Below are 14,988 nucleotides of genomic sequence, written 5' to 3'. Positions count from 1 at the left end.
CATTTCTTCATGGGTCTTTGCCTGAATTCCCTTCGCACTGAAGTTCCCGCCAGATAAAACGACTAGAGAGAGTTTAGAAAAACATCCGATATTCCACGTGTCAAACTTTTTGATTTGTATTATAATGAACAAAGGGAACATTTCAGATTCACAAGCGTTCGTCTGGATACATTCACGACTAATCTGCAGGTTTTTTTTTAAGGCGTCGACCTCTATCTGCGCAACTGCTACTTTAGTAATGAAGCCGACACATAATCTGTGCCCAAAGTTACCCACTTGTTGTGTGTTGTGTTCTGGAGATTAAATCTTGTTTACCATAACCACACCCACTCTGCTGTGATTGGCTTCGAGGTTTGTCACCGATAACTGCAGTCTCCACCTCTAAGTGACTCATTTTATAATCAAAGCAGGGAATGATTACAGCTGGCTGGAGGAGGAGTTAATCTATTATTACGTTATAATGGACTCCGCTCTCTTAACCTCTCGTTTGCCCAGATTTCAGACAGGGGAGAACTTTAGAAAGTAATTAGTTGAAAACATGGTCATGGGAGGGACTGATTCAGTGCCAAGTATCGGTGTCAATACACATCTGACTGACTCCATCTGGTAGAACATGTCAAGGGCAGTAAACATAATAGTAACAGAAGTGGATTACTTTAACTCTGTATGTGTGTTAAGACATCTTATTTCCCAAAAAGCAATTCCACAAAAGTAAAAGTAACATCAGGAAGTGGATTTGAATCATTTACATTCCAAAGATCAAGCCAAACTAGGAGGCTTATCTCTGTCAACACAAGATAGCATGTTGCTAAGTCAGAAAGTAAACTCTTTAAATAAGTATATCCTATCCTATTTCAGTTCTGGTCATTTATAAAAGAAATGTATGGTTTGGTTTGAGAGGAAAACATTTGAAAAAGGATGAATGAAATGTCGCCAATTCAATTAACAGACAACATTATTGTGGCATATAACTTTACTTATTATTTTATTTTGGAAGGCTTTAGTAATGTTTTGTTTATGTTAAAAACATTTCTTAGAATTGCTAAATATTGAACCTTTTCTTTTTGCAAATGACACAAGAGTATTTAGTAAAACATTTTGAAAAAAAAAAAAGAAAAAAGTTTTGATTTAAGACTCACATACACCTGCCGATTGTGTCCAACTTTGTTCTTAAACTATTCCTTCACGATCCATATTTTGTTGTGTGTTGTTTCTTATGATTGGTCAGTTGAGTAACTGAAATTTTGGAAATTCCTCTTGGTTGTTTAATTATTGTGTTAGTTTAGTTATGTTAAATACGGAATGAATTTATTCCATATTGGAGGTATTTGAATTTTTTTTCTGCCCCCACTTCCCTTAAGTTTCCTTTTAAATTCGATTAAGTTGCCAAATTCAAATGTATTCTTATTTATTTATTATGCGTTTACTGGTTGTGTCCATGATAAGCTTTGGATGGATGTTTCCTTTTCTAATTTGATCACCGTTTTCATCATCATCAATTGTTTATACCCGATTGCCATTTGTTCATGTATGAAAATATTTTAAACATGCCATAAAAAATGATGATACATCATATATATATATATATAATAGAAAAAAACTGAAAGCATAATAACGTGTTGGATCAATATGTGAACAAGTCTATCTTCCACTTGGTTCAGCTCACTCCGTGTGGCTGCCTTCAGACGTGAGTGACATCCTTCTTTGCCAGGTTTGATAAAACTGTGAGTGCAGCACATCAGTTAAATGTGGCCTGTGAGGGAAATAACTCTGAACAAAAATAGATTTAAAAGCTGCGAAGCTCCTTTTCCACACACTCCCTCAATAATCCATGAAGAAAATATAATAGGACGTGAGTCATAACATCAGACAGCCGAGGAAGTGGCCGTGTGATCCTCTGTGGCAGCCGAGCGACTAGATTTCCTCTTCGCCAGTGGCCGTTTTTCCAGAGCTCCAGTTTTACTCCCATCCCCGCCGCCGCCGCCCCCCCAGTGACACTCCCATATCCCTGGCGACAGCTCGCCTCTGAGGGACGGACCCGCGCAGAAGAAAGGCCACGAGCCTTATAATGGAGTAATGGCTTCTAATGCCTGGACAGACACAAAATCGAGACTCCTGCACAACTTCCCATGACAGATAATTGCGGTTGTCTCGCCCGTGATGAATGTGACTCCATTCTAGGGTGCAAATGACCCGGCTCGGTCCCGGCAGGATCGCTGTACCTGCCCCGGATCCTTTGTTAGCATCTTCCTCGGCTGCTCGCCATCCCTCTAAACCACAGCGCTAGTAAATCTGATTTCATTGTTAGCTCCGACTTGGTTTACGTCCCTGACCTGTCTGCTCGATTCCTCTCGCCATTAACGTCCAATATATCAGTTTCAATCTGCTCCGCGTCCCGTATTAAAAGTTCATCTGACAGCGGCGGTGCCAGTCAGAGAGCCTTGTGTATTTCACCCACACCGCTGGTTCATTTCCTCGTCTCGTTCTGGGCTGGTAATTGATACTGGGACTCATCCATCCTCGACTCTTAAGCCCAATTTATCTGGAGTCGAGCGGCTCTCACCCCGGCCTTGTTGTCCTGACATCGCCTGTTTTAAGATCCATGTTAATTTAAGGGTCTCGCCCGACAGAAATACTAGAGGCTGCGGAAGCGCTCGGAGGAAATGAGCCGTATTCAGGCGTAAATCAGCCAATCAGGCCGTTTAAATCAGCGACCCGTCAGACGAGGCGCGGGACGGACCCACGCCTGCCCATTAGAGTCAATTCCGGAGGTAAATCTTTAACTACTGTAATCTGTGTTAACCTCTACGGATGTTAGTCACAAATGGCCCCGGAATGATCTAGTCAATCACTGTGTCACCAGATACGACTAGAGGACACATGTTTTTTTATTATCTTGATTCTGGCTGATAACTCACCAGTTACGGTTAAATATTATATTGTAATAATGTAAAAAGACAATAATATTAATAAATATAACAACATTCTAACATGTCTTTAATGGGTGATGTTGTTTTTATTTGTTCAAGTTAAGGTTATTCGTGGAGTAATAAAGGGTTTAAGAAATTAACGATACACTTAAATATTGTAAAATAAAAAAAAACGTTTTTATTGTTGCCACGATAACGATGATACAATATGTATTTTATGTATTATTATTATTATATATTGAGGTTACTGATTACCCACTTAAAAGTTAACCAAGTTACTTAACCAATTACTTGGTTTTAAAAGTAACTAATTGAGATTACTTGTTATCCTTCAGGTTTTATGAACACTCACTATATTTGTACAACATGTTTATGAAGTTGTTACTCATACTACAAATGTTCAAAAATCTATGTATTAAAAAAATATAATAAAATAAAACGCCAAACATAAAAAAATAAAGACACAACTATTTTTTTTTTTAATAAAACATGAAGACAGACTTCGACCAGGTTCAATATCACCTACAAATTTATTTAATTTATTTTGTAAAATGTTTTAAATGAGAATTTAAAAAAAAATAACGAGTGCATTGACATCATAGGGAGGTTCTTTATAAATGACATACATTTATTTCCATCTGAGTTTCAGTTAAGGAGATACAAAGACATGTCAAAATCATGGGTTGTCCCTTGAATGTCGTCTCACTGAGCCTGATGCTTGACTGAACCTACATAGAGATCCGTGTAAACTACATGTTTTGGTTCACTTGGAGTCAATAGTAAAAGCTATAATTAGAAAGAGGTAATATCCAATCTACCTGTATCGAGCCAACACTTGTCCAGAGTGTACCACGAACCATCATATTGTTCATCTTTGACGAACAGGAACTCGAAACAGTGACTACAGTATTTCTACCACTTGTTCGCTCATCCCTCTTTTGTTGTTGCCAACAAGAAAACACCAATATTGCTGTTTTTAACATCTATTAACACAGAGTTATTTCAGATAAGTACCTTGAATCTGATAACATTATTTTAAAATAGTAACAAATAATATTACATCACTGAAAAAAGTGGTACATAGTAATACAATAACAATATTACTGTCGATATCTACCAGCTATTGATTGCTTCTATTTCTTCTCTAGTTAAATTTAAAAAAAATAAAATCCTGTGTTAGATGCTAGTAAGCAAATGACAAGCAGGTAATGCTATTTTTTGTTACCTCTCCTATGACAGTTTTCCATCAACTACATTTTTAAAATAAACTCTGTATACCCTTGTTCCAACATTATCACAATATATCATATTTTGGCCCCTGTATTAAAACAATTTTTAAAACAATAAAGTCCTCTTCAAATCGTGTCATAATTTGATGTTTTAATGAAATGTTTGTTCAATCTAAATTGTTATTTTATTAAAGACAATAAATAAATAAATAAAGGGAAATCATTAGATTAGTGTTAAAAATATTTTATAAAATATCCCCATCAAAAATGTCTTCCCTCTTAATGAATTTGAATTCCAAAATTATGTTTTTATCATGTAATGACAAATCTATATTTTAACTTTTATTCCTACAAAGAGAATTTTGTTGAAAATAATTAATATATTTAAGCTAAGAATATAAATGTATCCTTACAAATATTATCGTCTATTACATATTTTAAATATTAAGGAAATATTGAATATACAGATTTAAAGTCTCAAAGTGTTTGACCTTTATTTTTTACCTGCTGGTCATTAAGATAAGTTAGTTATCCAGCAAACAATCAGATGTTGGAAATGGATCTAATCTGATGCTTCGACTCTCCTTAAGCCTCCAAACTTTCAACAGCGATATATCTCCCCGTCCTGCTGCGAGACACTGCCAAGCAAGTGCGGAGATATAATCCTTCCATCTGGTCTTCGTGTGGTCGTCGACCGTCGGGACGTCTTCCAAACGAAGATCAAGTGAAATCATATCTTTTTAATCTTTGCAAAAAGTTTATCCACTGGCGGATATTTTATATGTGACAGAATAGTGCATCAGTGGATCTAGTCTATATGTTTGTGTAACATCTATAAAAAAAATAGGAAAATCTCTTGTGGATTAAACATTAAATTCTATTTACAGGGAAACAAAGAACCGTCCATCCTCTCTTCCAGTCCCATCCCTCTCTCGTCTTTGAACCGCTCCCAGTGACTGTGAACCTGAGACAGACCCTCTGCTGGCACAGATGGGAAGTCAATAGAAACAAGTGACCTATATTATGGGCTACTCTACAAACTCCCTGTGTGCCTCAAGTGAGAGCAGAATATTAAGGATTCCCTGTGTGCTGCTGCTGACTGTTGGTGTGCTGTTGTTGTTTTTAAGGAGGGTGTGCAGCAGAGACTAGGAGAAGGTTAATTACCTCCCCGTCCTTCGCTGTCTGCGGGCTTCACCTGGATGGGCCGGTTCATCTGGAGAAAGCAGGAGAAGGAGACAAAGAGAAGGGGAAATCCCAGGTTAGATGGGAAGGAATGAGATATGTGAAAGGAAACAATTGAAACAATTGAGTCTAGACAGGAACAACATTAATAATATGAGCCCATGGTTATGGTTATTAGGTGATTTAGTATGGCTGGGTCTTGTTCATGAGTGAGGGAAGAACGGAGTGTCAATCAACAGGCAAAAAGGGGGCTGGGTGGGGAGGGGGGGGGGTTTCAGCTGATATGAATCGCATTGGTTTAGAAACACTTAATATATTTATCAATATTCACTGTTCATGTCTTTGTAGCATGTTAGCTTCTGTTACAAACGCGCTTAAAATATACAGACTTGTTACTTTTTTTTCAAACTATTTCTAATGTCAAGACTTCATTACCAGAGGGACGTTACAGACGATCAGTATGGAGGTATTTGGATTGTTTTAAGAAAATGTGCATGGTTCACAACCATCGAACAGATATACATTTCTGTCTATAACTCCAAAAAGGAACAGATTACTTTTAAAATATTCCTAACCCTTAGTCGACATGAGGGTGAGTCGAAAATGAGTGGAATTAATATGTTTTTTGATCCATCACTTTAAGTGCTACGATCTTCTTAAGAGCGCTCATAAGAACGCTGTGAAAAAAAGATGTGTTTTCCCAGAGTTGCTCTTAGCTTGTATCAATTGTTTCAGCACCACAGTGGTGGACAGCTCCCACTTCTTACCAAGAGTCTTTGTCTTGATCTAAAAGTTTTCCTAAAATGGCAGTAAAGAATGTGTCAAGGAAACCCACTAATATTTATGCTCCTTCTTACTCAAACCCTTATTGTACAAATACAATATTGAAAACCGGGCCAATAATGATGCATACTTTTTGAGTTTCTAATAAAGCAGTTCAGAAATATAAACTGTAAATTAATGTTGTGACAAAGACAATTAAAATGAATTCAGAACTAAAACATAGAAATGGAGAAGTTCATCAGTAGGAAACTAAGGAGGTTGATTGAGGAAGTTCAATTTGAATTAGGTTCGATTGTGTCGAATCAATTGTTTGTTTCTGTGTGACCTGCAACAGGCTGATAAACTGTTCAGGGTCTTCTGGGGAAATGTGTAAGCCTCTCCCCCATGACCTCAACAAGGGGTTAAAGTGTCAAAATAAATAAAAAACAAGATGATGTGTTGGTAAAAACTTGCAGGTTAGAGGTTTTGTAAACATTGCAATGGGTAGTAGTAATACAGATTCTATTTTAGAAATTGTGGCACTGAAGTAAAAACATGGAACAATATGATTTATATTGACATTTGTGTATAAATATAATGAATTATTTGAATATTATCTTGTCCTTTACATCAGTTTAAGTACATTTATAGGTTTGTTTGTTTTCCATCATAAACATTTGTGTTTTATATATATCATACTTACAGTCATATCATTTCCAATTTGAATAAAAACTCGCCAGCAGTAGTGACTTTCAACAATCATGGACTTTGAATCATAAACATTTATTTTTGTATCTGGAATTTAATAGAATATTTTTGAACATAAGGCCTCAGGTTATTTGAGTAAATCCCATCGTCTCAAGATAAATGGATACTTCACTGATCCTTCAAGGGTAAATTTGTCGGATCCAGCAGCTCAAATAAAGGTTATTTCCAAACACAGTCCAGTAGAAAAAGCACTTTTCAATGACCCAACTGGGTGTCACATGTCACCCAGAGATTAGTGGATCAGTGGTCCAGGTAGACAAGTCCTCAGTGACCAGCCCCTTACTCTCTGTCCAGAATCACAGTCTCCACCGTGACCCCGGTCAGCTGTCCTCCACATTTGATCTCTCCATTCAGTAGCGATTTTACAACTAACAAACAAAAAACTCGCAGCTTTGTCCAGGAGAGAACATCCTGACCCAGTCGACCTCTCGAATGTCACAGAAAAAGAATAGAAATCGAAAGTATTTTAACTTCCAGAAAAAGTGTATAACTGTAGAATCCAATATAAGTTGTGTTTTTTTTCTTTCACACTTTAAGGTTTTGTCCAAAAGTTTGCTTTTACTGTCACCGTGTTACACGTTAAAAACACATTTGACATTCTGGAACATGGCGATTGGCCTTTCTTTTATTCAGAACAGGCCCTTTTAATACGTGTCTCTAGGATTTTGTAACACCAGTTTTGCCTCTTTGGACGACTAAACCAAACAAGTTAAAACACTGTAGCCCCCCCCCCCCTCAATGACCACAACATTTGGCAACAGACGTTGTTGACTTGTCGACAGTGATTAGCACCAACGTTCCTACACACAGTGTCGAGCGTGACGTATCCACACCTTAACCTATTTAGTCACAACATTTTTTTATTCTTTCTGGCCATGTTTGTCCTGCTGTTGTTCTTGTTTTGTAGCTACTTTATGCACTTGTTGTTCGTCTTCTTTTACATTTATGGAAACTGCATTAAAGCACCGAATATAGGTCTGCTCCGGCTCCATGTGAGATTGTGTTGTTGTGCCCCTGAGCTAGAAAACATGGAGAGCTGGCGTGCTGCGCCGCAGCCTACTCCCACCAGTGTCTGATTGTTGTAAATCGCCCTGTTTTCATGGACCCAAGCCTTACTCGGAAGATTCCACAAACATAGGTTTTATATCATATAAAGAGGAAAATTTAATGCATTGCTTTGCATTGTGTGGTTGTCTGTGTAATTTTAATCCTTCCGGTGTGGATTATGGGGTGTCTTTCTATCTCCTTATGCTTTCTAAGTAGGCGAAACCCATCCAATACTTCCTGCACAATCCCTCCAGTTGAAAAAAAAGCTATTTTTATTTACTACAGGAACTAGAGATAGCACCTGTTAGCATAAAAGCCAATAAATGTCAAAAACACCAGCGGTCTCACTGAGTTTGGACTAGTCACCGTCCTTCATCTTTATGTCCAGATAGAACTGACATTTGGGTCTTAATATATCGTCCTACTAGTAACAATGATGTACTATTTTGACTATGTGGTCTGTGTTCTGGTTGGCAAACGATCTGCGAATTGACATTACACATATTTTGGCCCCAAAATCAACGGCTGTTCCTCTTCTATTGTCTTTTGCACCTCTATAGAATTTACATGTCAACCATGCGTTTAACGCATAATAAAAACAAGAAACGTTAGACTGATCTTAAATGATAAATGAAAAATAAGACAATCAAGCTGAAATCTGGTGTTTTAGAAGTCAAGAATTCACCTTATTTTTCAACACAAAATGCCAAAATATATATATATACTGTATATGTGAGCTGAAAACAGACCTTTCTCTCACAAGGACAAGCACGTATTTCTTTTTTTTTTTTCCTCCCTGATATGGCTCAGCAATGAATCTGTCCATCCAGCGAGCCCATGCGGACAGGTCCAACGTGTGAGTGCCAGTCAATGACACAAGGCGCCGCCCGTTCCGATCAGTCAGCGAGGCGGACACAGTGTGCGTCGGACCCTCAGGCGCTGTAGCACTTGACAGCGTTTGACACGAGTCCAGCACGCCGCCAAATATAGGCCCCGCGACGGCGAACATGTATAGACAAGCATATACGGGGTGACACCCCTGGGACGCGATGTACTTGCCGAGCAATATGCTGTGACACTGGAACAAAGATTAGAGGGATGATGGACGCATTACCACGACAGGCGAATCGCGGCTCGCGCACCCACACAGATAAAGAAAAGACGCAGGTGTAATCACAGAAACGCAGAAGTGAGCTAAAACCATTCCCAAACACGTGATGTATTTATGATTAGCTGGATAGAGAGAGAGAGCGAGAGGGAGGAAAAAAGAAACACAATGTCAGCCCCTCGGATTCATAATCTCACGTCCACTCCAAATAGATTTTTCAATTTCTATTGCAGCCGGAGTCTGATGAGCAGGAGCATCATTGAGATTGACAGTTACCTATTTATTCGCTAAAATGTCACCCGCCGCTGTCAGCGCGCTCTTAGGTGTGCTCCCGCAATTATACCAGATTTAAAGCAAAGCAGAGGTGACATCTTCGCCGGAGATGATGGAGATACAGTCGTCGCCGGGGTTGGTGTGCTTTCCTGCTGCTGTAATAGCAAGCAAAGGCTGACTCATTAGGACGGTGGAAAGATAAAATAGATAGTTTTCCGTGTGAGTCGATAATGTTGTTGTTATAACAAAATCGATAGAAGTGTACATGCTGGTTCATGAGCTTACAGCCATTGATTTGTAGCATAGATTTGTTTAGTTTCTGAATAAATATTAGGAGTAAGGATGTTGCTGTGAGCATTGAATATATTTTGCTTTTGCATTTTTTGAGCTACTAATAGTGTTGCTCCATCATAATTCGATGACCCAAATAAAGCATGGTGATGAAGTGTGTTATTTTGGCTTTCAAAGTGGTACAATCTATATCTGTAAGGTTCATTTCAGTCGGCTTGGTTCTCTCACAGGTGCTACAAGGTCCTACAGAGATATGTTTGGGCTTAAAATGAGCACCATGAGCTGATCAGCTCAGTTCTCGGTGCCATTATATTCTCGACCCTTGGGTTATCTCAGGGTCAAGATGACCCCATAGGCCCGAAAAACACACATGTTTATGGTATCCCTTGTGTTGTCTCTGGGTGAGGTAAGTAAGTAATAGTTATTTGTAAAGATCTTTCTAGATCAGGGTCACAAAGCGCTTTAACAATCAATAACAATACACAGTTAAAATATATACTTTAAAAGGCCATGACAATGACCTCCCCGGCTTCCAGGTACACAAGGTATACCACAAACACATTTATTTTTTGGCCTCTGGGTCAGCTTGACCCTGAGATAACGAAAGGGTTAAAAACATCAAAATTACGCCATTCTTTTCATCAGTAACATCCCTCTTGTATTGAAGCCTCGGCATTAGAATCTGGTTGGTAAGAAGAGAGAGATGTTGACTCCATGATCAATAAATCTGGAGGTTTTTAAGTGACATTTCCATATCATTATATTTCTGGGTTCTTCTAAAGTTCAATCTGCATCCAGGAAGTTTTAATGGATTTGTTACTGACTCGAATATTTTACAATCAACCTTTGTTGGTCCATTTTAGCACTTGCTACCAACGTTAAACTTGGATTCTGTTACACGGCATTTGATTAAATAACAAAAATATACTAACTTTAATGTGAGTCTACAAAACTTGGGAAGATAATTTAACTAACATATCTGGTTTGATAGTGGTTCAGGTTTTTCTGGCCAAGTCATTTGGCCAATAAAATTTGTACGTATGATAATGTTGAGCCATTCAAGTAGTTTTACTAGTTTCTGAATTCATTTATTTGGCGGATGTATGTGTGCATCGCATTTTCAGTGCTTTAAAAACAAATTACAGTCAAATTAAAGGGGAATAAGAGTAACTTAACAAAATATATGGTTGAAAATCTATGAAATGATGGTATGTCTGAGTCCAAGTTTAAATTGTCACCTTCAACCGTTGCCCTGAAGAGAACTGAGAAGGAACCGCCTGTTTTGGCAACACCGAGAGCTTTGTGTCTGTATTTAAAGTGAGTTCCTCGACAGCCGGCCTGGGCTGAATTTCTCACACAAAAGCTGGTTAACGATAGCCACAAGTCCCGAATTCCCTGTCCTGCGATCCGTCAGCTTCCAGATCTTAAACGGCAACGATTGGTCAGGAAGCTTCATTAGTAGCCCCTGAGCCGCCGTCGCAACAAAAGTCATTAGACATCCCAAAAGTACATTTCAAGGGTTGCCTGGCAACCAGGCAAGGTGGCCGGGAGGTAGAGGAGACAAGCTGGACGCTGGTCTGTGGGCTTCTATCCAACCAGTGCTACTTTTTTGAGTACAACGAGGTCACGGTGAGAGGAGAGAAAACAATGTCGATTTCTACTTTGTCCCACTTTTATCTGGCGTAGAGTGACTCTGACAACTGTTTGTTTTTTTTTCAGTTCCCCGTGTGAGTCTGCTCACTGCCAACTTATAAAGTTCAACTTATTGGCAGAGGAATAGGTGGTGCATATGGCAGTTTTAGCTCTCCGCCGTTCTGAGTCACACCGAGCCGGTGCCTGAACCACACTTTCCGAGGGACGGTTACATTAAGTTCTTCTTCTCACAAGTTCACTTTCATTTCATCCAGCCTCACTTTTACAGCCTGTCCTTCTCCTCACTCACACACACACACACACACACAGACGGAAAAAGTCTTGAGGCTCAATAGCAGCAGGTGGCTTAGGTGACATTTTAATCCCTTATTACTGAGTGCAGGATTAGCCAACAGATCAAGGCAGAGTTAATTATATGAATTCATCAGAGGCTGGGCGAAGACGCAGCCTACTTTTCCCTCGGGCAGAAAACCCGTCGCCACCTCACTACCCGTCCTTCGCACGTCTCTCACACAGAGACGAAAAGGACAGGAGTGACATTCTGTCTATCCACCGAGTTAGCCCGGCTAGTCCTTTTATTAGCATTGTAGCTGCTGGAATGACATCCAGCACTCTCCCGTCGGGTCACGCGAAATGAAGTCTACAGACATTTTCTGTCTTTTTTTTTCATCCCCGCAGACGTGCGGCTGCCGAGCCCGAGAGAAGTTCAACACCCTCCTGTCTTGCTTTATCTTTGTCTCTCTCTGCCCCTTTGGCCTCCAAAACCAATATGCTTCCCACCACAGCCCCTTAATGGGTTGATCAATGCTGACAAATAGGCAGCTCATGCTGTCTTGCCCGGGAACTCACGGCTCTGTGCGTGTGCACCCGCTACACTCGGAGGGTTCATCTCTCTTTTACTTTGTCTCCTTCTTTTCTCTCTATTTCACATCTTCCCTGCCTTCATGCTCTACTTCCTGTAGGTCCGAACGTTCATTTCTTTTCCTTCTCCAGGGGCAAATCTATACCGCTCATGCCGTAGTGATGAATAAAAGTATTCTGAAGTAATGGAGGGGAGATGACCTAAGACAAGAGTCTGAAACCCTCGGCTCTTCCACAGCTTAAAGAATTCTTCAAAAAAGTGTTAAGGAAGGATATGAAAGGATAGAAATTCCATCTTCCAAACTATCGATCCAACAAGGACCAGTTATTAGAGACGTGTCTGGCCATCTTGTTGGCCTTAACTTGAAACTATTGAAATTGATTGACCAATAACAGCCGTAGCTCATATTGACAGGAAGTTGTTTCTTTTTTTTTTTACTTTTAGACTTATTTTCCTCAGTAGATCAGTCTCACTGACCTTGACCAATCGTGATATTTCTAACTACTTTCCGATAAAGCTGCTACTTTCCTGTCAAACCAAAAAAAAATGTCCAATAAAATAAACCTTTCCATTTGTTCCACCCTGCCTGCACTCTCTTCTTCACCTCCCTGTCCTACAAAGTGACCCTCCTGATCCGTTTTAATCACCTCCAATCCACTCCATTTATTCTCATAAGTCATTTATTTATTTCAGCAACCAGGAAAAACAAGTAAGAAATGTGTTTCTCTCTAAGCAAAAAAGTGGAATTATAAAAGAACATTTGCTTCACACGATTAATAAGAACTCTGGCAGTGAGATAAAGAAGGTATGGCTTAAATTTTTAGAAGCACGTGTTGACAGCCAAAACCACGCTTATCAAATAAGCACAGGTCTTAATATAAATGTCACCCAAGAAAGAGTCAATTTCTTCTTTATTTGGAACATCCAACCGCAAGTTCTTCATCTGGATTATCTAGCCCTGCTTATTCTCTTTATGTCGTTGTGAATACGTCCATGAATATCATAGGTTTTTATCCTGGTATGCCCTTCTCAAAAATTTGGGGTCCATCCAATCTCTCCACATGCCCAAACCATTCCTCTGATGTACCCATATTCTGTTTTGTCCTTTCTAGTCACTTCGGTATAATCTGAATTTCCTAAATCTGCCCTTCTGATATAGTGGAAGAGCTAGAGTTATTTGACTAAAAGAAATAATAAGCTGGGTCACTCTGACCTAGAATCACAAGGAGATGATTCCACCAGAAACACTGTTACATAACGAAGGAGAGGAGAAGGCCAAGACTTCCTTTTACGGTACAGTCTGGTCCCGACATCTTGGTGTATCACGTGAACTGAGATAGCCCTTGACTTCAAGAAAATCATGCAACAGAGACAGCCTATAAAGTGTTCTGAGTCTGAAATACCACTGATGATGTTTATGCTGAAGCTTCCTGATGATGCTTGGGCGACTAAAACCAATGATCTTGCTAATTTTGACTTCTGATTTCTTCAATAAAGAGCCGACTCATCCCGTTGTTCCTGCGATCTCCTAGTCTCTTTGGCCAATCCTTCCACAGCACTGACTCTTTATTTAGACTCTTGGACACAATAAAATAAATAAATCGTTTTTGGAGCTGTTTGATTGATATGTGGCGAGGAATTTACAGAAAGTAAATTGCTGCATGGAACTTGTCCAAACGCCACTGGCAGAAAATGTTTTCGGAGGGTTCAGGAATCCTCAATCAACCCTAAGTGGCTTTACGTCTCCAAACGAACGACTCATGCTTTAAAATTTATGGCTGGAAATGACCCACTTTTACAAAGTGAGAGTTCATAATACAACATTATATGAGCCCTTTGAGTTCAGATATAAACCATAAACCAAGGCAACCGACAGCTTCCGATTCATATCCATCCGTTCTCTTCCAAATTGTATCGGTGACGCTAACTACTACATTCAGCACTAGCTTATACACGCCGTGTTGCCGCGACATGACCGGTGGAACCAAAACTGCGATCGATGCAGACAATAACTCCGAAAACAATGTTTTAACAAGGCCATTAAAGTGTTATGCCTTGTTAATCCCTGATTTAATGAATCCTTTTCGCACATACAGCTCTGCAATCCTGTCACGTTCCAATGGTGCACAATGAAGCCGTATCCAAATGCACCTGCTTTCTTTACTCTTCAGTGGAAACCATCGAGTTGCAGTAAAGCTCCGATGCATTATTCCGGTAATTACAGAGACAGACGCGTGACTCATCACGTTAAACATAGCCGCGTCAATCAAAGTGGAACAAGGGGGAAAGATTAGAAAAGAAAATGGTGAGATTGAAAAACATGACAACATTTTGACTACACGTTGTACCGTGTCAAGTGCTTGTTGATGGTGGAAAAGCAGACAGCGAGAAGATCAGGAGATCAGACACGAAACATTAAAACGTTTTATGCAAAGTGTGTTCGATAAAGGAATAATTGTTAATTCCATCTCTTTATATTGTTTTATATAAATGTTTACCATCTTTACCAACCCATCGATTCTCCAAACTACCAGAGAGATCCCTGCCAATATCAAAAATGTGTAGATTCATTTATTTTTTTATTAAATTAAAATAGACTCCCTCTTTTGACTTTCTTTTCTACCTTCTACACTGTCTAACATAAAGCCTGTTCAATCTTTTTCAGTTACCGGTGAAAATTGCTTTTTTTTTTTTTTTCTTAAACCAATTTTTCTGTTTCTTCTTGAAAGGAGCGTCTAAAGCACATGTGTCAAACCGGTCCAGAAAAGGGCCAGGGTGGTGTAGGTTTTTGTTCCAACCAGTCAAGCACATATAGTTGAACCAATCAGGCGTCTGAAGACAGTAATCAATTAATTGTCAGTCAGGTGTTGCTTGTTGAAGCCG

The 14,988-nt window shown here is 39.3% G+C and overlaps 1 protein-coding gene across 1 annotated transcript in view; it reads right to left on the bottom strand.

The window, feature by feature from the left end:
- The window catches only part of celf6 (CUGBP Elav-like family member 6), a 233,279-nt gene that overhangs the window by 78,965 nt on the left and 139,326 nt on the right, over positions 1-14,988 (bottom strand). Inside the window, exon 3 of the mRNA XM_087793539.1 lies at positions 5,324-5,372. Coding sequence (XP_087649665.1) covers positions 5,324-5,372 — 49 coding nt within the window. The remainder of the gene's footprint in view (positions 1-5,323; positions 5,373-14,988) is intronic.

This window comes from Callionymus lyra, chromosome 6 (assembly GCF_982586985.1).
Source record: "Callionymus lyra chromosome 6, fCalLyr1.hap1.1, whole genome shotgun sequence".
Taxonomy (NCBI): Eukaryota; Metazoa; Chordata; class Actinopteri; order Syngnathiformes; family Callionymidae; genus Callionymus; species Callionymus lyra.
The sequence above is the reverse complement of the archived record's forward strand: the minus strand, read 5'-3'. Positions and strand labels throughout refer to the sequence as shown.